The sequence below is a fragment of the Artemia franciscana genome, unplaced genomic scaffold, assembly GCF_032884065.1.
Source record: "Artemia franciscana unplaced genomic scaffold, ASM3288406v1 PGA_scaffold_1179, whole genome shotgun sequence".
NCBI lineage: Eukaryota > Metazoa > Arthropoda > Branchiopoda > Anostraca > Artemiidae > Artemia > Artemia franciscana.
The window spans coordinates 1,939,583-1,967,190 of record NW_027062617.1 but is presented as its reverse complement, the minus strand read 5'-3'; the positions used below and the strand labels follow the sequence as shown (position 1 = coordinate 1,967,190).

Genomic DNA, 27,608 nt, shown 5'->3' with positions numbered 1-27,608 from the left:
TCTTTGCACTGAATAATCCAGTCTGGTGAGCCAAATAGGCTCGTTTAGACTAGTAGAATTAAGACTAGTAAACCTATTGAGGACACAATTAGGCTTTATTTAACCTCCTCTGTGCTGTGAAGTACCTGAATTAACAAATATTATGAGATTAGAACCAGATAATATCGCCAAACGCTAGATAGCGCTGGCAATTTTTCTTTTTGGCATTATCCCCAGTTTTATAACTCTTTCCAAGTTTCCCATACTCTTTGTACTAGCTTAATACTTGCCTTGTTACTTAAGACATCTTACTTCATGTGGACTATTAGGTCCTCTGACTTAACGGGTTTTTTGTTGGAGATGGGTTTTCTGACTATTCAGTACTAAGTTAACTGTAGTCGATAAGTCTACCAACAAACTATAGAAAACAGCGTAACGAATGATGGTAATCTAATCTATAATTGGCCTGGTTGTTGTTACTGTGGAACCCTTTATTTAAAACAAACATACAACATGATAGATGTTGTATGTTTGTTGAATGTGACAATGACTTCTGGCCATCCAAGAAACCTGTTGCAACAGGTGAATCAAGCTTTCAGAAGTGGGTCTAAAGCCCTGAGTAGACCTCGAGGAAGATGTTTCCTAGTTCCTATCAACTCCTTTCCCTCCTTAGAATGTGCTGATCCTAGCTATTTTTAAGAAATACGGAAAATTTCGAAATTCCAACAAATTTGTTTTCAAATATCATTTTACTATTGAGAGTAATTTGGATAATGGCTATGATATCTGAATCAACTAGGAATGGCGATTTTTTCTCACTTACCAGTTTTTTTTCAAGTACGTTTTTTTTTTGTTGCTAGGGGGCAGCGGTTCGTTCCCTACTAGCTTGCAGCTGTCGCTGTAACCGCGATTTCTGTTCCTTTAAATTTGCCTTAGTTACCCTTCGTTTAAAATAAGAAAGTAAATCTAAAAAAAGTGTGTTCTTAGAGGCACCTCGCTAACACTTGCCCCAGGCGCAAAAACTTTAGGGGCGCAAAATTTCAAATTAATAGTCTAACAGTTATAATCATTTTCTAGTTTTGAAATTTCCTTTTTATTAAAATAAAGTAGAGGGTGAAGTTGGCAGTAAGTATAAGCAAGTTGAATCCAAAATTTTCATATTTACCATATTTTTATCACTATTCCTTGAAAATAAAAGTACGTAGTAATACAAGCAAAATGTTGCGATGATCAAGATCCCATTAAGTTGTTCAAAGAACTCCAACAAATGAAAAATAAATTCAACACGACACATTTCCTTTAAGAAACCTGAAGACATGTTAGAATTAATTGTGCAAAACGGTCTTCGCAAACTTAAGAGTTTCCTATCAAATATTATTTGTGATTGCAGTGTCGCTGGCCAGCAACGAGCGGTCGTTTAGTAAACTTATTAAAAATATTAACGTACCTTAGATCGACTATTGGCCAAGAGCGGCTAAATGATTTAGCGTTAATGAGCATAGAGCATGAAAAATTAGAAGCAATAAATTGGGACAAGATAACAAATAATTTTCTACAGATTAAAGTAAGAAAAGTCAGATTTAAATAAATGAAAAATTTTGATAAAAAATGGAAATTCGGTCAAAATTTAGCCTGTGAATTTTTGGGAGACAGGATGAGGGTACTAATCAATATTTAACTCCGGGCGCAAGACGGGCTAGAACCGCCGCTGAAAATTTGACGTCATTGTTTTCTTGTCTTTTCTTTCTACTGGTCACAAACTCCTTGTTTTTTTTTTGTTTCGTTTTCTTTTTTCACGAGATTACTCTCTTTGTCTTGTCATGTATGGCTTCAGATCTTTTATAATTTATCCATAGATAGTCATTTTTGTCCGTTTTAAGTTTAAATTGTTATATGGCTTTACTTTTTCTAAATTGAGGTTCGGTACTTGTGATTATTCAGCACACACCCAAGAAATGAAGTTAGGTTAATCCTAATGAAATATACCAAAATTTGATGAAAATATAATACTGTATTAACTAAGTTATGGGAACTAAAGCAGAATATTATGGAAAATAAGCCACCCAGAATGCATTATATTAATACCTAACCTAACCAAAATACCAACTCCATATATTAAATACTTAAAACTATACCAACAAAGTAGTTTTTCCGCTGAGCCCAAGCTAATTGTCTTTAAATACATATAGCTAAGCCAGTTTCTGTCAGATCTTGCAGATCAAAATTCTTGAGTGTGTTCTGAATAATGAACAAGTACCTAAGGTTGTAATATAGCTCTTTACTTTTCTTTGAAAAACCTGCTCTTTTGCAAAAATATATTTTTTTAATTAATGTAAAAAAGGGAGAGGTTAAGTCTACCTAGGCTAATGGGACAAAGAACTGAAAACAGGTATTTCTGGGACCATGTTCAAAAAATGCAATTTCCTTAAAATGCGTACCTAAAGAACGTCTAGCCAGCCTTTTAGCACTAACCATCTTACAAATAATTTTCTGAAGTAGAATTTACCTATACCAGATCTAGCACAAACATAAATGAACAGACTAGAGTGACCCTTGTGTACCCGAAATTATTTTTGATGCCGTAAAACCCTTTTTTCTGGCACTGCCATCCTGGGCTTATAAAAAGTCGGCAGAAGAAAAGATCAGTCGTCGACTGAGCCCCCTAATCATTGAAATGCGAGTTTTCTTTATTTATTGTATACGGAACTATGGTTAAGATTCTCCCAGTACGGCAATTTCAAAGTTACTCATAAGCAGACATCTATCACATACTTTTTACATTCACCAGTTTTTGTGTGCTTATCCCCCCCTCCAAATAAATGTTCAGGTACGACAAAAATTTCAATATTTATTCCTCCTGGGAAGAGTCAAGATCCTCACTCTGTTTAAAAATGAACATTTCTTTAGCTTAAATGACGTTTCGCTAGTCAAGTATTAGTTAAATACAAATCTCATTTAACTCCGCAAGAAATCGTTTTTCCGAAAGAAAGCATGTCAACCAGGCCTGAAACATCCGCTTTGGAATTCGGTTAGTGAGGCTTTTATCTGAAATTATGTTTCCGAGCCGTTTTAGATCAGTTACAAGTCCGGTGACATTAACTTTGTTTCTCGAGACCCTTTAGCACAAAGATGTGTATCTTAATTAAATCCCTCGTCATCTCTCACTTTAGGCGTCTTTAATTCCGGCTTTGAAACTTCATAAAATTAAATGTTAACATCACTGCTTGATTCAGATTTATACGTTATAAATCAATCTACTCTCTTTAAACAAGCAATAATTGTGTATTTACGCATTTTTTCTCGAAAACGGCTCCATACTTTTTTTTTTTTTTTAAACCGGTGCCCTGTGATTTTCTGGCCCAAAAAACGATTTAAATAGATCACGAATTTGAGAAAATCCGTTTAGAGTCTTAACTTGGAAACACACTTATTGAGTAAGTGATGTCACACGGCTGTAAAACTCAGGTCTTGGGACGGTAAAAATTCAATTAAATAAAGACGAAAAAAAAATAAAATATGCCTAGAGAAAGACCCAAAAACGAAAATTTACAATTGTTATAAATGATGATTCGTTGGAACAAGAGGGAATTTTTGTTCAATCACCTGAACCATCCAACGTGATAAGAAAAAGCGAATGACCCGGAAACGTAAACGTATCGTGTAAATAAGCTGTAAGACGCTACTCTTGACAAGATCTTCACATAAGAATTCTAGTAAATAGAGACGAAAAATAGACTTATTTTGTGCGGAGGCAAAACTAAAATTCATTCTAAATAACAATTGCAAATAATTTTCTTAAAACCCTTGAAATATTTGAACAATTTATTAGTCGGGCACGTTAGCTTCAAAAAACCAAACTAAAATATGCATAACTTGAAGGGAATTGATCATATCCTTGTTACAGAGCGAAACTCTTTTTTTTATGAATGGTGTACTAAAACAGCTTAAGTATACAAAATGCGCCTAGAGGAAGACCCAAAAAAAGGAAATTTGTAATTGTTATAAATGATTCGTTGGAACAAGTGAAAAAGTTTGTTCGGCCACCTAGACTATCAAACGTGATAAGACCAGAGGAACAACCCGAAAAACGTAAACACAATGGGCGAAAATGAACAGCCTGGACCATCAAATGAGACAACACCCACCCGACCAAGCCGAGAACAAAGAAATATGCGATTCGAAGACGTACGACAGAGGAGAGCGAGAATCAGAAACGAGTCAAAAACGGCAATGAAGAACAAAGAAAAATTAGATAAGAAGAACAACGCCGTCACAATCTTCGACACCAACATGCTGTAGCACTGAACCCAATTCAAACCTACAAAGTAAACTACGCAAGCGTTAACAAGAACCAATATATACAAGCCTGTCGCGTGCCAAGTGCCGAGGTTCAACGCAGGTTAGGCTAGATAAACGAGCAATTGTTTATAAATTTATTGGTATTTTTTCTTGAAAACGGCTCCGTTTTTTTTTTTTTTTTTTTTTTTAATTAGCGCCCTGAGATTTTCTGCCTTGAAGAAACGATCTAGATAGGACATGAGTTTTGCAAAAGTCGTTTAGAGCCTTTTTTGAAAAAAAATCATTGAGTGACGCCATATTTATGAGCTCATTTCAAGAGCATAAGTTACATCATTTCCCCTCTCCCTCCCCCCGAAGAGCGGTCGTATCGTTTTTAGTACATATGACGCATGAAAAATTACAAAAGATGACAATTTATTCTGAACAGCTAAAGAAAAGGCATAGAATAAGAAACAGTAAAAATCACGCTGAAATACAAAGAGAAACGGTGCGCAGCGAAATTTGCTGTTAGAAGACAAAGCAAAATTACAGTGGAATGAGGGAACGTGTTGGGTTAGCGTGTGTGATTTCGAGAAGAATAAACAGAAAGAGATTTGGTTCCAGGTCAGAATTACTTAGTTTAACTGAAATTGCTGATTTTTCACCCGAGAATGAAAAAGTTTTGTCTTAGTATTTACAAAGATACACAGGAAGGAGAAATGAATCCCTGCTTGAATTTCTTAACCATACCGGAACGGAATAAGGTAAATTTTGGCGTCAGTGAAGGATAAACAAGAGAGAGGTATTGAATTCATGCCAGAAAAAAAAATCATGGGTTAAACATTCAAAAAGCAAAAATTTCATAATTTTTTACCCAGGGATTGTCATACCGTTTTTGTATCTATGACGTTTTTGTATGCAAAATTACAAAAGACGACAAATGACTCCGAACAGCTGAAGAAAAGGCACGTTAAAAATATATTTTTATAAGTCAGGATAACTTGGGCAAAGCGCAAATGAATTTTTTCAGTCAAAAGTTATGAAATAAAGCTATAGAGCATCAATCAACTAAAACAAAGAGAAATAGAACGAAAGTTTTTCATCTTTGTTATTAGTTTTTAAATAATATACTGAATGTATGAAAGAAAGAGCAACTACTACTGCTACTAACAAATCGTTGCGGAACCAAGCGACCTGAGGCCAACACAGCTATAAATGCTCCTCCTTCGTCCCAATGTATTCAAAGCCTCCCTCTTTAAACAACGGAATCTGCGGCTAGAAGACAAACGACGGCATATCCTCCCAGTACATCCTGGAACTAGGACATGGATATCTTCCAAAAATGACTTCAACGAAATCGAATTACCTGAGGACATAATTTACAGTGGTAGTTTGGAAATGGTTTTACAAGTCAAAATCACAGTTGAATAAAGGAACGCACTATTTCAGCGCAATCCAACAAAGAAGTAAGTAGAGCTAATGCCGATATTGCCGACCACTTCCCAGGAGAACACAAATCCTATGCACTTTATGCTTCTCCGAAGGTTATACAGGAAGTTGGAATTAAATTTAGGCCAGAATTTCTTAATTCAGTTGAAATTACTTATGTACTCTCGGATGTGCTATGCCACAACTTAAATCTAAATGATAACACAATATTATGCTAATGCATTATTTAGATATTGCAGAGGGCATGCACAATGGAACATGCCTGGCTGTTATTGAATCACGTAACAATGTAATTAAAGCAACAATAATTACTGAAGAAAGAGCAGAAAAAGAAGTTCATATTAATCTGTAGTTAAAAGAAAAGTGACTACGAGAATTATGCATTCTGAATATACATGTATATATGGTTTTTGGAGACCGGTGGCCTTGCCCCCTGGTCCCCGGCACGGCTACGCGGCTGGTTTGTATATATTGATCATTGTCACTTGTATTCTAACCGAGGAATTTTTTACACGTTCCAATCTAACCACACATTTCATTGTTCTTCACTTTCGTTTTGTATTCATTCTGATCCTCATTGTCGCATGTTCTGTAACACTATATTTCTCAGTTCTTCACTTTCACGGCAGGCGTGTATATATTTGATTCTCTAATTATCCATTACCATAATTCTCACTGTATTCTTTAGTTTTAAGTCATGGGTCACTTTCATCTTTTATTCGTTGTGATTGTCGTTATCGCACATCTTCTAACAGCATATTCTTTGTTCTTCACTTTCGTTTTTGACTCATTGTCCTTCTCGCTGTTGAAGCACTTTTGACCGCATATACCGTGTATATATTTGATTCTCTAATTATCCATTACCATAATCGTCACGGTATTCTTTAGTTTTAAGTCCTGGGGTGTCACTTTCGTTTTTTTTATTCATTGTGATTGTCGTTACTGTACATCTTCTAACAGCATATTTCTTTGTTTTTCCCTTTCGTTTTTGACTCGTTGTGCTTCTCGCTGTCGCAGAACTTTGAACCGCATATTCCTTAGGTCTTAACCTTCATTTTTGACTCGTTGTAATTCTCGCTGCCAATTATCCTCTAGCCGCAGATATCTTTGTTCTTTACTTACGCTTTTGACTCGTTGAAATTGTCGTTGTCACAAGTATTCTAACTGCATACTTTTTCGTTCTTCATTTTCGTTTATAATTACTTCAGTCATTTCTCAATGTCCTTTCCGTTAGCTTCTCGGATTGGTCTTATCACATTCGATGGTCTAGGTTGTTCATTTTGAGCAATTGTTAATTTACGCTTTTGTCCCTCAAGCATTACGAAACTGCTTAAAACACCCATTGAAAATAGACTCATTCTACTTGGTATTTTATATAGAGCTATGTTCCTTCTGTAGTTTTGCATGCGTTTAATTGACTTTTGTGCGACTCATGAACTTATCGTCGGCGCATCATGGTTCCCTCATAAACAAATACATAAATATACTTGGAACTCGCCTGATGGTGTAACAAGAAATGAAATAGACCATATTTTAATTGCCAAGCACAGGCGACGTTGTTTAGAGGATGTTAGGACCTTTCGAGGTGCCGACTGCTATTCCGACCATCAACTTGTTGTTGCTAAGTTTAAGCTGAAACTGAAAACTGTCATAAAGCCCCAGCGGTCAGTAAAAAGGTTTAATGTAAGAAAGCTGCAGGACCCTTATGTATTACAAAAGTATACATCTACTTTGTCAAATAAATTTTCCATGCTAAGGGACGAGTTGTCAATTGATAATCAATGGGAAAAGATCGTCGAGTCCCTGAAAGAAGTGGCACAAGAAGTTGTGGGATATAGCAGGAAGAAGAAAGAGCAGTGGATATCTGAAAGTACATGGAATATCATTGATCAAAGGGCAGAAGCCAAAATTCTCGTAGATAGACATGAGCATAATAGGACATGCACTAGAGAATATCTTGATGATTTAAAAGCGCAGTATAAGCGTCTCAATAAACAAGTCAAAACACGGACAAGGAATGATAAGAGGGTGTTCCTCGAAACTATGGCTGATCAGGCTGAAGTAGCCGCCAGGCGAGGAGATAGTCGTACTGTGTACGCTATAACGAAGGAGTTTGCGGGTATTTCGAAGGCTTCTTCAACTCAAGTTGAAAACAAAGAAGGCATCTTATTAACCCAGACGGATGACTTAAACCGACGTTGGATAGAACATTTCACCGAGGTATTAAATCAGGTGCCTCCCACGACTTTTTTAAATATCCCTGAAGAAACACTGTTTGATCTTGGAATATATTCTGGACCTCTCTTGCTGAGTGAAGTAAAAGATGCTCTAATGACTTTGAAAAACGGAAAGGCAGCCGGTAACGATGGCATACCCCCAGAACTGTTGAAATGTGGTAGAAACGCCCTAGCAGTGCCCATGTTTGAACTTTTGTCACGTATTTGGGAAGATGAAAAAGTCCCGAGTGAATGGTCAAAGGCAGTAATTATAAAACTCTTCAAAAAAGGACAAAAGACTAAATGTGACAATTGGAGAGGCATCGCTTTACAATCAGTAGGCAGCAAGGTTTTGTGCCAAATTATTCTCAATAGAATTCAAAGTAAAGTGGAGAAAGTTCTGAGAGATGAACAACATGGATTCCGCCAAAACAGATCGTGTTGTGACCTAATATTTAGCCTGAGAATCCTGCTCGAAGAATCTAACGAATGGCAGGTTCAATTACTCGTAGTATTTATTGACTTTCTCAAGGCCTTCGACTCGATACACCGCGAGACCATGTGGAAAATCTTAATACATTAAGGGATCCCGATTAAAATTGTAAATATAATTAAAGCACTTTACCTCGATATTAAGTGTGCAGTACAAACCGAGGGTGGCCTAACGGACTGGTTTACCGTTCAGTCGGGTGTAAGGCAGGGCTGCATTCTATCGCCACTGTTATATGCCATAGTCATAGATTTTGTGCTTCGTGGATGTAGCTTCAGTGAGGGTCTACAATTAAACCCACTAAGAACCCTCCATGATGGTGTTTTTGCGGACGATATTGCACTCTTCGCTGACGAATCAGAAGATATACAACACAATATAAATGAACTTGAGCGTGTGGCAAAAGCTGTTGGACTCTCCATAAACGCTAACAAGACTAAATCAATGTCAAATGCAGTCATTCCTGACTTAGCTGAGGGACTTTTGGTCAACAATGAGGAAATTGAAGTAGTGAGAGAGTTCAAATATCTAGGCAGCATTCTTACGCAAGATGCCAATCCTGAAAGAGAAATTTTGTGCCGAATAGTATTGGCTGGCTCTGCCTTCAATTGTCTCAGAAATGTTTGGAGAAATAGTAAATATTCCCAGAAGCTAAAACTCAGAATTTATAATAGCAATGTCCTCTCCGTCCTTACATATGGTTGTGAAACTTGGAGTATCACTGCGCAACTAGGAAAACGACTATGGGCATTCGATAATAACTGCCTAAGATATATTTTGAATATACATTGGACTGAGAGAATAAGAAATGATGAGATTTATACCATAACAAGTCATACCCCCATCCTTGATACCATTAGAAAGCGACGATGGATGTATTGGGGGCACATGGTGCGAATGGGTGATGGAAGGCTACCTCATGACATATGGTGTTGGATACCCCCCGGCCTCCGCAAGTCAGGGAGACCCAAAATGACAGTTGGCAGGATGTTAGAGAAGGAGGCGAAGCTGGCGAGGTCTTCGATGGAGGAGCTTTGGTCGAAGGCTCAGGACAGTTCGTCGTGGCGAACCACTGTTGCTGCCTTATGCGCCCTCAGGCGTGGGAGGACCTAAGTCTAAGTAAGTAAGTCTTAAAAAATTTTCTCAGACTCGTGACCTAAACAGATCTTTTTTATGGCGCTTGGTATTAAACATGTGACATATAGCAATCGCAAATTCTGTCGGTCTGTCTGTCGGTCCCGATTTTGCTACTTTAGGCACTTCCAGGTAAGCTAGGACGATGAAATTTGGCAAGCGTATCAGGGACCGGACCAGATTAAATTAGAAATAGTAGTTTTCCCGATTTGACCATCTGGGGGGAGAGTGGGGGGCCCGTTAATTCGGAAAAAATAGAAAAAATTAAGTATTTTTAACTTATGAGCGGGTGATGGGATCTTAATGAAATTTGATGTTTGGAAGGATATCGTATCTCAGAGCTCTTATTTTAAATCCTGACCAGATCTGGTGACATTGGGGGGGGGATTTGGGAGGGGAAAACCTAAAATCTTGGAAAACGCTTAGAGTGGAGGGATCGGGATGAAACTTGGTGGGAAAAATAAGCACAAGTCCTAGATATATGATTGACATAACCGGAACGGATCCGCTCTCTTTGGGGTAGTTGGGGGGGGGGGTTAATTCTGAAAAATTAGAAAAAATGAGGTATTTTTAACTTACGAACGGGTGGTCGGATCTCAATGAAATTTGATATTTAGAAGGATATCGTGTCTCAGAGCTCTTATTTTAAATCCCGACCGGATCTGGTGACATTGGGGGGGGGGAGTTGGGAGGGAGAAACTTAAAACTTGGAAAACACTTAGAGTGGAGGGATCGGGATGAAACTTGGTGGTAAAAACAAGCACATGACCTAGATACATGACTGACATAACCGGAACGGATCCGCTCTCTTTGGGGTAGTTGGGGGGGGGGGGGTTAATTCTGAAAAATTAGAAAAAATGAGGTATTTTTAACTTACGAACGGGTGATCGGATCCCAATGAAATATGATATTTAGAAGGATATCGTGTCTCAGAGCTCTTATTTTAAATCCCGAACAGATCTGGTGACATTGGGGGGGGGAGTTGGGAGGGGGAAACCTAAAACTTGGAAAACACTTAAGAGTGGAGGGATCGGGATGAAACTTGGTTGGAAAAATAAGCAAAGCACCTAGATACATGATTGACATAACCGGAACGGATCTGCTCTCTTTGAGGTAGTTGGTGGGGGGGTTAATTCTGAAAAATTAGAAAAAATGAGGTATTTTTAACTTACGAACGGGTGATCGGATCTCAAAGAAATTTTATATTTAGAAGGATATCGTGTCTCAGAGCTCCTATTTTAAATCCCAAACGGATCTGGTGAATTGGGGGGGGAGAGTTGGGAGGGGGAAACCTAAAACTTGGAAAACACTTAGAGTGCAGGGATCGGGATGAAACTTGGTGGGGAAAATAAGCACAAGTCCTAGATACATGATTGACATAACCGGAACGGATCCGCTCTCTTTGGGGTAGTTGGGGGGAGGGGTAATTCTGAAAAATTAGAAAAAATGAGGGATTTTTAACTTACGAACTGGTTATCGGAGCTCAATGAAATTTTGATGTTTAGAAGGATATTGTGTCTCAGAGCTCTTATTTTAAATCCCGACCGGATCTGGCGACATGGGGGGTGAGTTGGGAGGGGGAAACCTAAAACTTGGAAAACACCTAAGAGTGGAGGGATCGGGATGGAACTTGGTGGGAAAATAAGCAGAAGTCCTAGATACATGACTGGCATAACCGGAACGGATCCGCTCTCTTTGGAGTAGCTTGGGAGGGGGGGGGGGGTAGTTCTGAAAAATCAGAAAAAACTGAGGTATTTTTAACTTATGAACGGCTTATCGGATCTCAATGAAATTTAATATTTAGAAGGATATCGTGTCTAATAGCTCTTATTTTAAGTCCCGACCGAATCTGGTGACATTGGGGGGAGTTTGGGGTGGGGGAACCTAAAATCATGGAAAACGCTTGGATTTGAGGTATCGGGGTGAAACTTGGTGAAAAAAATAAGCAGAAGTCTTAGATACTTGATTTACATAACTGGAACGGATCCGCTCTATTGGGGGGGGGGGGTTAATTCTGAAAAATAGAAAAAATGACGTATTTTTAACTTACGAAGGAGTGATCGGATCTTCATGAAACTTCATATTTAGAAGGACCTCGTGACTCAGATCTCTTATTTCAAATCTCAACCGGATCCGGCGTAATTGGGGGGGGGGGGGCAGTTGAGGGGAACCGGAAATCTTAGAAAATACTTAAAGCGGTGAGATCAGGATGAAACTGGATGGGAAGAATAAAAACATGTCTAAGACACGTGACTGATATAATCGGACCGGATCTGCGCTCTTTGGTGGAGTTGGGGGGGGGGGGTAATTTTGAAAATTGAGGTATTTGTAACTTACGAAAGGGTGACCAGATCTTAATGAAATTTGATATTTAGAAGGGTCTTGCGCTTTAAAGCTCTAATTTTAAATTCCGACCAGATCCTGTGACATTGGGGGGAGTTGGAGGGGGAAACCGGAATTCTTGGAAAACGTGAAAATTGGGGTATTTTTATTTTACGAATAGGTGATCGGATGTTAATGAAATTTGATATTTAGAAGGAATTCATGTCTCAGAGCTCTTATTTCAAATCCCGACCAGATCTTTTGACATTGGGGGGAGTTGGAGGGGGAAATCTTGGAAAACACTTGGAGTGGAGGAATCGGGATGAAGCTTGGTGGATAGAATAAGCAAATGTCCTTGATACGTGATTGACGGAAACGTACTGGATTCGCTCTCTTTGGGGGAGTTGGGGGGAGGGGTTTAGTGATTTGGCGAGTTTGGTGCTTCTGGACGTGCTAGGACGATGAAAATTTGTAGGCGTGTCAGGGAGCTTCACAAACTGACTTGATAAAGTTATTTTCCCAGATTCGACCATCTGGGGGGCTAAAGGGAGAGGGCAAATTAGAAAAAATTATGTATTTATAACATACGAGTGGGTGATCGGATCTTAATGAATTTTGATATTTAGAAGGACATCGTGACTCAGAGTTCTTGGCTCTTAGCTCTTCTTGCCTCGTCATAAGTGCCATTTGAGCTTTTAGCTCTTGTTTTTCAGGCTAGAAAATCCCAGAAGACCCAATTAAAAAAAATATAGACCCGTTTTCGAAACAAATTCATAAAATACATGCATAAATAAATATTCAAATATTACCGTCCTGGCCGGGTGGATTGTTGCGCTGGATTCAGGATCCTTTGTCTGAGAGGGAGAGGGTTCGAATCCTAGTGTACTCAACTATTCAGTTTGGGACGGGGGTCAGTGGAGTGACTCTGTGAGCTCAGCGAGAGTCGACACAGCTCTAAAAGGGTACCTGGAGAAATCTGGGGAAGGTCAACAGGAAGGGTGTGCAAAAACACAGGATGGTTGGCCCCAACCCCCCATTGCACTCCCTGGCTGAAGGGCCAAGAAACTTTACCAAATATTGCTTGTTTAACGGAAACTCGGCACGGGGCGGGCTTCTATGTATGGATTCTCATTGTTGCTCGTCTTCTAACCGCAAACAATTTGAGACAATTTGCTGTCTTTTTCTACTGAAGTTTTTTTTTTCAAAGATATTGGTTTATTAAAGCAAGCCCGATTTTTTAAAACGATATCTATTAACTTCACTTCTCGAGTGTTTCTCGCATAAAACATAAGTACCTTTATATATTTGTATAATATAAGATCTTTTATCGGTTTATTCTGTCCAAATCTAAAACATTCAGAATGTGCACAGTTTGCATGACTTATTCCCTATTTTCCCAAGAGGGAAATTCTTATATCTTCCTCTATCTTTCTCGCAGGTTTATCATTTAAAGCCGCATTGTTTCCGTTGAAAGACCGCTTTTTTCTATCTCTAATGGTATCCATTCAGACTTGGCTTTTTCGTGTTTTGTTACGAGGCTATGCACGTCCTTATCAGTTAGATGTTAGATAAAACTCATTTCATTTTTCCTTTTTATCTACACGCAGATCAGCGCCGGTTTGGCCTGGCCATGCTATCTCAAATCTCTATTGCTTACTATCTGCTTATCGACTCCCAGCAATTTCCCCATGATGCACGCTGAATAAAATTATCAAGAAAAGGGATCTTAATTCACTTTATCAATACACTTGATCTTCGATTTATATCAAAGTGAAGACCCAAGTAGCATTCGGTGTAATTTGAAATTGTGGTCTCACTCAGTTGATAGGCAAGTAGTTGATATGAAATTTACTATTTGTCAATATTGACGTGTCTCGCCTCTTGGTTTTCTTCTTATCCTTCTATCTATCTTAATAGGGTGCAATTCATTGTAAGCAAAAGTAGTATATCGTATATATGACCAAAGGGCATATCTGATATGTCCGTATTTGTCAAGGGGAATAACATTAAGTTATTTGCAGATTTGATTTTTCTTTTAATTTGAAAGAACAAAAACTTCCGTAAAAACATCATCATCTAGTTGAATAATAACACCAATCCTCTGAAGAGACATGGAAAGAAGGGAAACTAATTTTCAGACAAAACGCTTCGATTACATCTCAGAAACCCTGTTTCACAGCTACAAAAACAAGTGACGGATGATACAATGCATTGGACTTGTGTAATTTGGGCTATATATTTGCACATTAGGGGGGGGATATGTTAGGGGTGCTGTCGAAATACTTTACCCCCACCCCTCCCCCTAATATGCAAATATATAGTAAAAATTGTATTATTATATAAACTTCATTAGGATTAACCGAACTTCACTTCTTAGGTGCGTTCCATATTATTAACAAGTACCGAAGAAACTAAGAGTGACTCCTTTTATTTTCGGAGAGACAATACAGGCACGTACGCAAGAATATTTTTGAGAGGGGGACTAATAATAAGAAACAAGTTTTATTTGATAATTTTAATAACAATTGCCTTGAAATTTTGGGATATTTTGTTTGTTTTTTTCGGGTGGACAGGGCCCTAAGGTACCCCCTGCTTAAGTCCATGTGGCAATACGTAATAAAACAAAAATGTTTTAACAAAAATGTTTAAAACAAAAAAAAACCTGACTACTTAGCTTTAATTGAAAAATTATAGAGAACGTTTTGTCCGTAAACATCATAAATTTATTCATCTGAGAGGGGAGGAAAGCAGCCTTCCTATGAAAAAGAAGGCTCGCATATTCATACGAATTTAATCTTCTATAATTACACCCCTCAACAACTCGGCGATTATACTCTGAAGCAAGAAATAACGGGGTTATTAAATCGTACTATGCCGTCTCTCGGAATAAATCGAAGTGATATACGTGACATTTTTATATTGAAATCAGGGCCGATAGTAGTAAAGCTAAACTCGGTTGAAATCAGAGACTATATTTTAAGAAACAGCTCCGTATTAAGAAGGTTTGGTTTATCGGTGGCTTCGGATTACACAGCTATACAAAGGGAGGCCCGTAAAAATTTAAAGGAAATGTTGATTACTGCGCAAAATGACAGCCGTGATGCAAAATTACGAGGTGACAAACTATTCATCGAAGGCCGAACATTCAGGTACGATGGAAATTCAATAGTCGAGATTAAGCGTAATTTGAAGCCAGTACAAAATTCTGGTCCACCCTTTAGTGCTAGGCTCCCAAATGATCCCAATAATATTCCGATGAGGCTAGTTAGTGATGCCAGTGATAGTTATACTGACACATTAGTACCATCGAAAAGCATTCCTCAGGCAGTATCGACAGCTAAAAGACCTGCTAGTGCTATTGTCAACCCAAATGACTTGTATCGACCGTAAGGTACTCGTAATGTAGCACCCAAAGGAAGCCATTCGCCAAGAAAGAAGTTTAATGAAAGACATCGTGGTGGTTTTTCACGTGATTTTTATGACAATAAACACCGAAGTGTGTTAGCGGATATAAATAACCGCAGTCGTGAGTATTATCATGTTGCCTTTCCCCCGACTAAGACTAGTAACGAGCAATCTCAACCAAAGGCTAGTCATTTTAACGTGCTAAGAGAAGGCGTAGAAACATAGGATATAGAGGGCCATATACTGAGTCTAGTGTCATGGAACATACAAGGATTACGTGATAAGTTGACCTATTTATATGACGATTTATTTTCGTTTGATGTGATTTCGCTTATTGAAACATGGAACGATTGTTCTCCTATATCACCTCTCCCCGGGTATTTCGTTGAACAGACCGTGCGTAATGTAGCAAGAAATAATAGACATTAAGGTGGCATTTTGGTTTTAGTTAAAGCATCTGCTATTGACGGTTATGAGAGAATTAGTAGTAGATCTGAAAACTTGCTTTGGCTGTCTATTTATTTGAAATGTGGGAAGCAATTAATTTTGGGTATATTGTATATACCTTCACTGAATAGTTCGTATAATCGAGAAAATACTTGGGAAATTTTAGGTGAAGAATTTTCGTTAATACAAGAAAGTTATAGAGATCTGGATTGTGTGTTAATGGGGGATTTCAATGCTTATACCGGCCTGGAGGCTGAGATCCCAGATGTGTTGATCCCAGATTTAGGTGATTTTGTCCCAATTTGTTGTAGAATGCCACGAAGCAACAAGGATGAAAAAAGAAAAATAAATGTATGGGGAAGAAAGCTCCTGGCGTTTTGTGGGGAACATGGTCTGATGATTGCGAATGGTAGGTTTGGGAATGATAAGGGTAGGGGCGAGTTCACTTGCCTTTCGGGTCCAACTCCAAGTGTTGTAGATTATGTGCTAATTAATACGCAATTTGTACCTGAATCAATAAATATGGGAGTATTAGATTTAGTTGGATCTGATCATAGAGCTATTATGCTTGAGGTGAAGATTGGGCAGTTTGTGAACCACGGTTCACGAGTAAGAAATTTCTACAATGCGGATTATAGAAAAATGGGTTTAGAAAAGCTAATTAGAAATGATTTAACAGATAAAGATATTGAGACATTTAGAAGGGAGCTCTTGGAGTCGCATGTAAAAAATAAGTTGAAAGCGTTAGAAGACAATGAAAAAGATGCACATAGTGTAATTATGCTGTTAAATGAAATAATGGGCAGTTGTGCAGAATCATGTGGCCTGACTAAAAAATTAAAAAAGAATGAGGGATATTTTGACTTGGATTGCAAGTTAATGAAAGAAGAAGCAAAATATTTATTAAATCGTTTGAATGAATTTGATAGTGCGGAAGATCAAAGTCTGAGATTGGCTAAATATAAAGATAAAAGAAGAGAATATAAAAGTTTAATAAAAAGAAAAAAAAGAGTACGAGAATAAGAAGAAACTGGACATTGCTGATGATTTTAGAAATAAAGACTTTAAAAACTTTTGGGGCTATATAAAGAATGATAGTGGAAGGGGAAATGTTAATACCTAGGCTGTTCCAGAAGCTGATTCATGGCCTGATTACCTAAATAATTTAGAAGGTGATTGTGCAGATCTTCAGGAGGTAGCGCATACCCCAGAGATGGTCATTTATCCCATGAGGGAAAATGATTAGGATTTAGTGGGTGATGTGAATGGCCAAGAGATCAAGTCAATATTTAAGAATTTAAAAGGTGGTACTGTTGCGGGTGTTGATGGTATACCAATATTGTTATTTAAGAATTTTCTTTCCATTTTGATGCCGATAATTGTTCTTCTTTGTAATAAGGTGTTAACGTCAGGGCAATGGCCAAGCGCTTGGAAGACATCATTGTTTATACCACTTTTTAAGAGAGGAAACCCGAAGGCTCATGAAAATTATCGTTTAATAGCGCTTGTCCCTGCTTTAAGTAAGGTTTTGGAGAAAATATTAGATACTAGGCTTTCCAATTGGTTAAATAAAAATAATTTAATACATGAGGAACAAGGAAGTTTCAGGACAGGGTATGGGACGACAGATAGTGTGTTTATTTTAAAGGCATTAATAGAAAAATATGGAAAGGGTAAAACTTGTCTTTATGTGGGATTTCTGGATCTCCATAAGGCTTTTGATAGTGTCGACAGAGAGTTATTGAATGATGCCATGCTAAATATTGGCCTTCCCCATTCATTTGTTAGATTGATAGTGAGCATGCATACTTGTGTGAGTGGAATCATTCAAGTTGGTAATAGGTTTTCGAAGCTTTTTGATATTAAGCGGGGAGTAAAACAGGGCAGCACCCTTTCACCTAAGTTGTTTAATATTTTTATTAATGATGTTGTTAACTTTCTAGAGAATAGATGGGCTCCGAAAGTTAGCCTAGGGACTCAAAAACTATCTCTCTTATTATTTGCAGATGATATTGCTTTGGTGGCTAATAAACCGCAAGATCTACAGACTCTTTTGAATCTCATAGAAGAATATTTGCAGATAATTTTTTTTTTTCTTTTTTTTTTTTAGCTGAATACTGGAAAGAGCGAAGTTGTTATTTTTTAAAAAAAGGAGGGTTGGGGGCGATGAAAAATATACATTTAAGCTTAATAATAAGGAACTATTTATAAGTAAAAGAATAAAATATTTAGGCTTTATCTTATCTGAAAATGGAAGCCTAAGGAGTCATGTTGATGAAATAATTAAGAGAGGTAGCGTGGTCATGTCAGCAATATTTAGAAACTCGACGATAATGGGGATTAAAAACCTAAAAATGCATAAAAGAATATTTAACACAAAAATTTTACCCGTGATAGAATATGGAGCAGAGATATGGCGTGGAGAAACGGTGCTGCAACTGGAGTCCCTTCAGCTCCAGTATTATAAAAGAGTGTTTGGTCTACATCAGACAACTCATTCACAGATTCTGAAAGGTGATATGGGCCTGTTTTCTTTAAAGCTACGTAGGCATATTTTAATGCTGAGATTCTGGTTGAAGTTAACTAAGAGTAATGAAGATAGACTAGTAAGAGTGGCATATGAAGAGATGTTGAAATGCGGTTTAAAAACCTCGTGGCCATCCCAAATTAAATCATTACTAGAAAAAGTAGGAATGCCTTATTTATGGAATAATGGTCTTTGCTCTAGTGATGTACCAACAAATTTAGAAAGCCAGGTACGATTTATATTAGAAAGTCAGGAAATTCAGCATTGGCAAGGGCTGGTTTTAGATTCTACAATCCTACAACATTATAATCAGGCAAAACCTAGTTTTGGAGAGGAAGTTTATTTTAAATTTAATTTACCGGCTATGATTCTACGTCGTTGGATCCAGCTTAGGGCGAATAGTCTTCCAATCCAGAACAGGCAAAAAACGTTCGACAAAAATAAAATGATAGTTGGTCCTGATAGGCGGTATGTTTGTCCCCTTTGTAAAGATGATGATGAAGACTTGGATCATTTTCTCCGGAAATGCCCGGTGCTCTTGGATTTACGGGAAATTTATTTGCATGGGATTAATTTGATGCTTCCGGGTATTCTACAAAATAGTAACCCAACCACAATATTTCGAGTGGGAGTATATATAGATAAATCCTTAATAAGAAGAAAAAGTTTTATATGACTAATTTCTTTTGTAGTTAGATTAGGCACTTTTTGCGTTGAATTCTGTTTTTTGTGCGTGTTCGTACTGTTGTTAATTTCCTTGATTGTTCTTCGCATTCAGTTGACAAATCAAACAGTTTGTGGCAACGAACTGTAATCAAGGAGCGATTCGGCTCAATAGTAACCGGAACTCCAAAAAGCAGCATATTGTATAAGCAGATACAGCAAAAGAACCAGCTTATTATGTTGATTTCGAACATATAAGATTCATTGGGAAGTATACAGATATTTTTAAAAAGGGGGATGTGCGCTTGGGTGGGTTTCCATAAGGAGAATTTCAGGAGGTGAATTTTCCAGGGTAAATTTTCCACTGGGGTGGGGCTTGAAAGAATTACCATAAGAAATTCTTTTTATTTGTCTTACTTTATCTGTACAAACTCAATTTTGCATGTGGACATGTTCCAGGGGAATTATCTGGAGGAAATTTTCTGCGTTTTTGGATTTCTGGCAAAAATTTCCACGGAATGAATCCGGAATGATCGGGAAAGCGATTAGAAATTAAAGGCTTTTTCAAATGAAGGGGTGCTAAGGAAAATTACTCAGGCTGAATCGTCCACAAAATTCTAAGAAAACTTTAACGTAAAGAGCGAGATATTGAGGAAGGGGCAACCTCCCCCCTTATATACGGAATAAGAAATCAGCACCAAAGAGCCTCATATACAACTGGCCAGAAATCAACACCAAACAGGTTATTTCTGAATTCATGCTCTGCATTTCAAACAGTTCGCGAAAATGAACTGTAAGGACCGGTTCGACTCAATAGTAATAGTTCCCTAAAATCTAAAAAAAAATATATATATGAAAAGAATGGAATTTTTATGCTGATCATTAAGTTTAATGTTACCCATCAACAGCTAAGAGCCTAGGCCAGAGGTGATTTTTATAAACCAATGATCCTAGATGATCATGAGAGGGCTCATTCGAACAGAACATAAAATTATATTAATCTTTCTAAATGACTAGAAATACTGGAGAACATAGCCCCCTTCCAATGCCCATTTTTCCTGAAAGAAACGCGATCAAACTTTTGACACATTTATTTTGTTCAGCATAGTTCAAAGGTCTGGTGAGTATGCCTCTGGGGATGTCACGACGCCCCATCGCCCAATGGGAAAGGGCTGTAAGTTAGCCGATTCTTCAATTGTTAACATATAGTATTTATTATATGAAGAAGTGGGTTATATTGTAATTGTTCAGGGAAGAATTTTCTGTGAAGGGGGATTTTTCATAGGTTCAATTTTCTGTGGGTTGTAGAATTTTCAAAAAGGCGAGAAACTAAAGAAAAAAAAACGCGCTTTCAAGCTTTTTCAACTGGAATTAAAGGCAAAGTAAAGCTTAAAATGAACAGATGTTTTTCCGTACACGAGGGGCCCTACCCCTTTTTCCGTGCCCTTTCCTCATCTTTCGCTCTTTTCTCTAAACTCTAAGTTCTTTGAAAATATTTCTTCTTCTTATTCAACGGTCCTTGTGTTTGAGCAGTATTTCTTAAAGGACTACGGCAAATATTCGAACTTAAGCGCAAAGAAGGATGGTTGAAGAAGAGGCAGCCCCCCAAATATACTGCATACTTTCTGTTCATTATACTTCAAGTGTTACTCCTTACTTCCAGTTGAAATATTTTTCTAATTTAATACATTACGAAAGTCAATATTCGATATATGTTTCAAGCAAATGTATATTAGACTCAGAAGGTTTGTCATACGTTTGAAGGACTAGGTCCTGTGGGAAGTAGTTTTACTTCAATAAAGAATGCTAGAATAGCACTAAAATACCAGGAGATGGAACTCTACTGTCATCCTTCTTAATGGAGGTCATACAACAAGTAGTCAAGCCATGGAATATCATAACAACAGTGCAATGCTTGGGAACAAAATCACTTTGAAAATGTGCTGATGCGAAGAATCCAACGCACATCCGCCTCTAAAAGTGCATAAACGGTGCGGATGCACCCTATCTGGCAACACTGATTTTCATCAGCTGATAGACGCTTATTTCGTACATGGAAAGAAACGCTCTGTAGAAGATTTAACTTTAAAAAGAAAGGGTGCCTATACCTAGAGACACGTTAACTTTAATGTAGGGTGACAATAACTACGATTTATACCGTGTTCCTTGCATATTTCAAGAGCTCCTGTGTTCAAGGGAACATCTTTTAGAGCGTTTAAAACCTGCTACTATCAGATATATTGAAATCAACAAATTTCCACGTAATAAAAGAATTAGGAACAGTCTTAGAAATGCGAAAATTCTCAAAAAAAATGAGTCTTATACTTACAATAAGTGTTTTAGCTCAATATGTTTTGTAATTGTGTCATTTCTCATTGGCTTTCAATAGCCTATACGAATGCCTGTATGTTATAAAATATGCCCATTCTTTTGTATTTTCATAAAAAAAACACCTATTTAGGATATTTTCATTGAAAAATACCGTTTTTTGGCACTTTCATTGATGAAATCGAAAATTAAGAATCCTTACCCCTGCCACTAGATTTCAAAAATACGTTTGCCTCGATCTCCCTATGTTTTCACCAATTGCTGTCAAAGAGATCCCATTAGTGAGAAGACAGTGGGGTCAATTCTCAATAATGAGTGGGGAGAGCAAACTATGATTTTCTAAGTCTAGTGGAGAAGGGTAATTTTGTTGTTGTCTTTTTCATACTTCTTTTATAGCAGTCATCAATTTGAGTTTTTTTGCATTGGGGGAATGACACTCCTCCCACGTCAACCTTTCTAGCTACACTAACGTGAAATAATGATGAACACTTCTTATGTTTTGTATTCTGGTCATAAAACCCCGAATGGTATAGTTGAGTGAAGAGTTATATAGCGCTTGGGTAGGCCAGTCAACCAGCGAAGTGATATTTTGATGCATTTAGACATGTTAACTGTGGTAAAAGGAAATGCTATCTAGTCATCGACCTCAGAGGGAAGTGTCAGTTTACCACCAATAACGTCACCGTGAGATCTCTTGCTGAGTGATGAGTATCAAACAGTTCGTGGTAACGAACTGTAGTAAGGAGCGACCCGGCTCAATAGTAACCAAAACTCTAAAAAATAGAATTTTGATGCCAATACATACATCAAAAGAATCGCATTTTAATGCTGATTTTAAATATATAAGTTTCATCAAGTTTAGTCTTACCCATCAAAAGTTACGAGCCTGAGAAAATTTGTGTTATTTTAGAAAATAGGGGGAAACGCCCCCTAGAAGTCATAGAATCTTTACAAAAATCACACCATCAGATTCACCGTATCAGTGAACCCTACTGTAGAAGTTTCAAGCTCCTATCTACAAAAATGTGGAATTTTGTATTTTTTGCCAGAAGGCAGATCACGGATGCGTGTTTATTTGTTTTTTTGTTTTTTTTGTTTTTTTTTTCTTTTTCCCAGGGGTGATCGTATCGACCCAGTTGTCCTAGAATGTTGCAAGAGGGCTCATTTTAACGGAAATGAAAAGTTCTAGTGCCCTTTTTAAGTGACCAAAAAAATTGGAGGGCACCTAGGCCCCCTCCCAAGCTAATTATTTTACCAAAGTCAACAAATCAAAATTCTTAGATAGCCATTTTATTCAGCGTAGTCGAAAAACCTTATAACTATGTCTTTGGGGACGACTTATTCCCCCACAGTCCCCGTGGGAGGGGCAACAAGTTACAAACTTTGACCAGTGCTTGCATATAGTAATGGTTATTGGGAAGTGTACCGGCGTTTTCAGGAGGATTTTTCTGGTTGGGGGAGGGGTTGAGAAGAGGGGGATATGCTGGGGGAACTTTCCATCGATAGTTTGTCATGGCGGAAGAAAATCTCAATGAAGGGAGCGCAGGATTTACTAGCATTATTTAAAAAAAATGAAAAAATAAATATGAAAAAGTTCTTTCAGCTGGAAGTAAGGAGCAGCATTAAAACTTAAAACAAACAGAAATTATTACCTATTTGAGGGGCTCACCTCCTCCTAATACCTCGCTCTTTACGCTAAAGTATTTTTAGTAATTTCAACTATTTATTCTACAGCTTTTGTGATTCTGGGGTCATTCTTAATGAATTGGGCCAAAATTTAAGCTTTAATGTAAAGAGCGAGGATCTGACAAGGGGGGAACCCCCTCATATATATAATAAAAATATGAGAATACAAAAGTTCTTTACTTAAGCTAATTTATAAGTCACATAAATCTTTTACTAATAAAAATATTCGTAAAAAATCAAAAATTCTAGTTGCCTTTTTAATTAACCAAAAAACCGGAGGGCAACTAGGCATCCTCCCCCGCTCTTTTTTCTCAAAATCATTCGATCAAAATTATGAGAAAGCCATTTAGCCAAAAAAAAAAAATGCAAATTTTGTTTTAATTATTCCTCTGCGGAGAGCCAAAATCAAAACATGCATTGATTCAAAAACGTCCAGAAATTAAATAAAAAAAAAACAAGTTTTTTTAACTGAAAGTAAGGAGTGACATTAAAACTTAAAACGACCAGAAATTACTTCGTATATGAAAGAGGCTGCTTCCTCATCAACGCCCCGCTCTTTACGCTAAAGTTTTTTACTGTTATAAAAAGAAGAATTGAGAGAAAGAGTCAAACTTTAGCGTAAAGAGCGAGGCGTTGATGAGTAAGCAGCCTCTTTCATATACGAAGTAATTTCTGGTCGTTTTAAGTTTTAATGTCACTCCTTACTTTCAGTTAAAAAAACTTGTTTTTTTTATTTAATCTATCAGTGAGAGACACAAGTCCCCATGTAGGCCTATACATATCCAAATTTTGGAACAGAGGCAACCTGATATTTTTTCCCAGAAAGGGAATATAAGACAAAGAAACGTTTGGTTTAGACCTCAAATCTAAATTTCTTAACAACAAAAAAGGTGTATATTGTCCATGGACATACGCAGGTGAAGCCTCAGCCACTCCCTTCCCCTCCAAAAAAGTTCTAAATCTTTGCGTATTACTGATTCAAAATTCTAAAATAAAATTCGGCTAAAATATTAAATTTTTGATTAATAAAAGTCAAACCTTAAGAAAAAGACAGGGGCATCGTTTGGAGGGGAGAGGGTAAGGGTACAATTGCCCCCAATGCTCAATCACTCAAGTTTACGATTTGTAAACCCCGAGAAGAAACCGGTTTCTTCATTACTTCAGAAACAAGTTTGGGTTATATGTTTGCACATTAGGGGGGGGGGGGGGGTAAAGTATAGCGGGTCTGCATGCAAAATGTTTTGGTACAGTTATTCTGCATATTATGAAGTAAGAATGATTTCAAACTATCCAAATACTTCACCCCTCCCCCCCCCCCTTATATGCAAATATATAGCTCAAATTATGTATTTCCCATCTATTTTGTCTTTGTCTTGTCTCGCGCTAAGCTGAAAGAAAGTAAAAAAGAAACCGGTTTGTTCTCGAGATTTACAGAGCGTATACTTGAGGGATTGGCGCATAATACACAAGTAAAAAAAAATCCTTCCCTCTACGGAAAAAAACTCAAATAAAATCCTCAATTTTGGCAAGCCTTATTTTCTACGAGGGAGGGGTATTTTCCACGGGGAGGTAAACGCCTAGAACTGAAACAAACATACTTTAAAATCATAATTTAATCCTGAATTCAAATATGACATTCATTTGCATAGTAAATTTACTTACCCCCCCCCCCTCAATAGTCAAATATATATATATATATATACACATATATGCTGGATTTTATGACTATAGATTTAGTCTCACGAACGCCGTATCGGGCCGGTGGTCGGCTTTCATCACCTCCACCTCCCCGTGGAAAATAACCTCCCAAAAAGTTTGAGTATCTATCAGTGAGAGACTGTCCCCATGTAGTTCTATACACATTCAGATTTAGGAGCAGAGCCAACTTGAGGATTTTTCCCGGGAAGGAAGTATAAGACAGCAAAACGTGTGGTTAAGGCTCAAAATTTTTTAACTACAAAAAACGTGTATATTGTCCATGGACATACGCAGGTCAAGCCACAACCACTCCCTTCCCTCCAAACAGTTATAAACCTTCGTGTATTCCTGACTCAAAACTATAAATAAAAGTCGGATAAAATTAGGGAAGGGGCAAGGAACAGTTGTCCCCTCATGATTCGGAGGAAAAGATTATTATATAGCCCACGCTGGATAAAAATGCAGGAGCTACGTCACTGGAAATGGATGTAGGCTACTGCTCAAACAAGACACAATGAAAGTATTCCTAGCCTCATACCTCTGCTCAATCCTGCTTTATAAGGTCTCCTGTCTATGCACTTCCAAGAGATAATAGCTTGATAACAACTTCCAAGGCATTAAGCTATCTTAGGCCTTAAATTCACTCCTGAAAGTTCCATTCAGCTAATTTCCAAGTTAACAAGCAGCTTCTGAACTAGAACTCTACAAAAATTAGTATTACCTTAATTATTCGCCCCCTCCCCCGTGATAAATTATCACCTATATGTCAGATATTCTCCTTACACTAAAAAAAATATACTTTTGGGCACAGTTTTTTAACATACTGGAAATACCCCCCTCCCACCCGGACAATACCCTGGTACTTATGTATAATACGAGAAACACAGTCGAGAACTTGTATCGCGAATATGAAACGTTATTCGTTTTTCACGTTGTTTATACCAGACAATTAGCTTAAGCTGTGAAAACTATAACATAGAATTATGGAAGCAGGCCGCACAGAGCGCAATATATTAAATACGTAAACTAACCTAACCTAACCAAAATACCAACTAAACGTTTCATTAAAATATAGCTACAATGTGTTGTTCCACCGAGCCGAAGCTAATCATCTGATATTAACACCGTGAAGAACGGGTAATGTCTCATGTTCGCAATACAATTTATCAAGTGTGTTCCTCGTACCCTACGCTGGAAAATAGGGTTTTCCAAACTTGAAAATTTTATTCGACTTGTTTTTTTTAAGGATTTTATGTAACACAACTTAACAACCTTAAAAATTTAGAAAAAAACATGATTCAATTTTTGTTGACAAGATTTTTATAACTAGTTCTACAGTTTTTGGCGGTAACGGCCGCCCAATTAAATAAAAAAGAAGAAAAATAAATGTGTGCAAAAAAAAACCATATGGCATCAAAAAGTTTAAGCAGGTTTATCTTTCCTTTGAAAGCATAGTTGGCTTTGGGAACCAGCAAATTCTTAATTTTTAAGTTTTCACGGACGAAAGTGTTGTCAAAATCAAAAAGTGTTGAGTTAGTTTTCCTTATCTTCCAAGTGTAAAATTACCACAAATCATCATTAAATAAATAAATAAAGCCCAAAACGAACAGATATTGAAGAGTACGGGTAAAATTCTAGTTAATTGACTTCTTGCTATCTCGGAAAGGGTTTAGGTTAGTAAAATGAAACTTTCAGGGATAGGTCTACAGGCTAAAGTATGTCCCGGGAAGGTATTTTAAAGTACCCACCTCCACTCCTTCTTCCTCAAGAGGGCCCTGAAATTTGCCTACATGACAGGTCTATACCTATTGAAATTTTGACAAAACAACATTACCCACCTCCACTCCTTCTCCCTCTAGAGGGCCCTGAAATTTGCCTACATGACAGGTCTATACCTATTGAAATTTTGACAAAACAACATTTTACCTTAATTTTCAGTTATTATTAGCCTTTTCTCTGCCTTTAGTTCTGAAAATGCAATTCCTGTTATTTGAGTAGAATTCTGAGCCATATCAATGTTTTTTGTTTTTTTTTCAAAATTTAGGAAATGTATTTGCATATCTTTAAAACCTCTAAAATGGAATCGAGCAAAGTTATGAAGCTAAAAACAATTTTATTGTACTTCAATTGAGCAGAAGATCTATTTTGCGAGGTTTCACTTTTATAACACACATACTTTTAAGGTCATCAAAGGTCAGGGCCCTCTAGAGGGAGAAGGAGTGAAGATAGTTGTTTCAAAATACCTTCCCGTGACATACTTTAGTCTGTAGATTTATCCCTAAAAGTTTCATTTTCCTAAGCTAAGCCCTTTCTGAGATAGCAAGAAGTCAATTAACTAGAATTTTACCTCCTGACTTAATCCCATATTTAGATACCTTCGTCGACTCGGTCCTCCCCGCACAGCCCCAGAGACGACCAGGCGGCATTCTAGGCTGCTAAATGAAAAGAAATGAGCGACGTATGGAAATTCAGAGCATATATTTAACCATTAGGAGGGGCGTGCGGGGGGAAGTAAATTTGAGACGCACATGAATGTTGTATTTGGATTCAGGTTGAAATTATTGCTGCTTGCGATACGCGAAATCAATTTATAAAATAAAGACATATATTTAAACTCACCCTCTCTTGCTAGGCTAACCCTTAAATATCCACAAAGCCAACTGTTCCAACCTCTTCTAGGTTTAAGAAGGCATTCATTCAAGAACTGAATTAAGTTGTCAACTGCGAAAGCATAGAATTCATATATCGTGTGCAAGTCTTAGCGTCTGCGTTGATACTGAAGAAACAATCTGATAAAAACGGAGAATGATAAGGATGCTGATAAGGAGATGATAAGAGCGAGACATATGGCGTCTATCAACCATGAGCTGGGTTTATAATCAATATGAAAAATTGTTGTCGAATATCCCTGAAATGTTGTAAGTTAATTAGAAATCAGTAATATTTCGATAGAGCCTAGGCAAACATAAAATCACATAGCCAAAAA

General features: G+C 37.4%; 2 protein-coding genes across 4 annotated transcripts in view; one reads left to right on the top strand and one right to left on the bottom strand.

The window, feature by feature from the left end:
- The window catches only part of LOC136041194 (zinc finger protein ush-like), a 68,190-nt gene extending 40,786 nt beyond the window's left edge, over positions 1-27,404 (bottom strand). The window contains exon 1 of one of the 3 annotated variants that reach the window (XM_065725755.1): positions 27,242-27,404. The gene's annotated coding sequence lies outside the window, so the exon portion shown is untranslated. The remainder of the gene's footprint in view (positions 1-27,241) is intronic. The other 2 variants (XM_065725756.1, XM_065725757.1) reach the window with 2 other exon arrangements.
- On the top strand, positions 7,111-8,505 carry LOC136041193 (uncharacterized). Its single transcript, XM_065725753.1, has one exon. It carries the CDS (start codon positions 7,111-7,113, stop codon positions 8,503-8,505), a length of 1,395 nt encoding a protein of 464 aa, XP_065581825.1.
- Positions 27,405-27,608: the final 204 nt, after the last annotated feature.

What these genes read in the sequence shown, in the direction of transcription:
- LOC136041193 (XM_065725753.1), top strand. Translation starts at nt 7,111, where the DNA reads ATGCGTTTAATTGACTTTTGTGCGACTCATGAACTTATCGTCGGCGCA.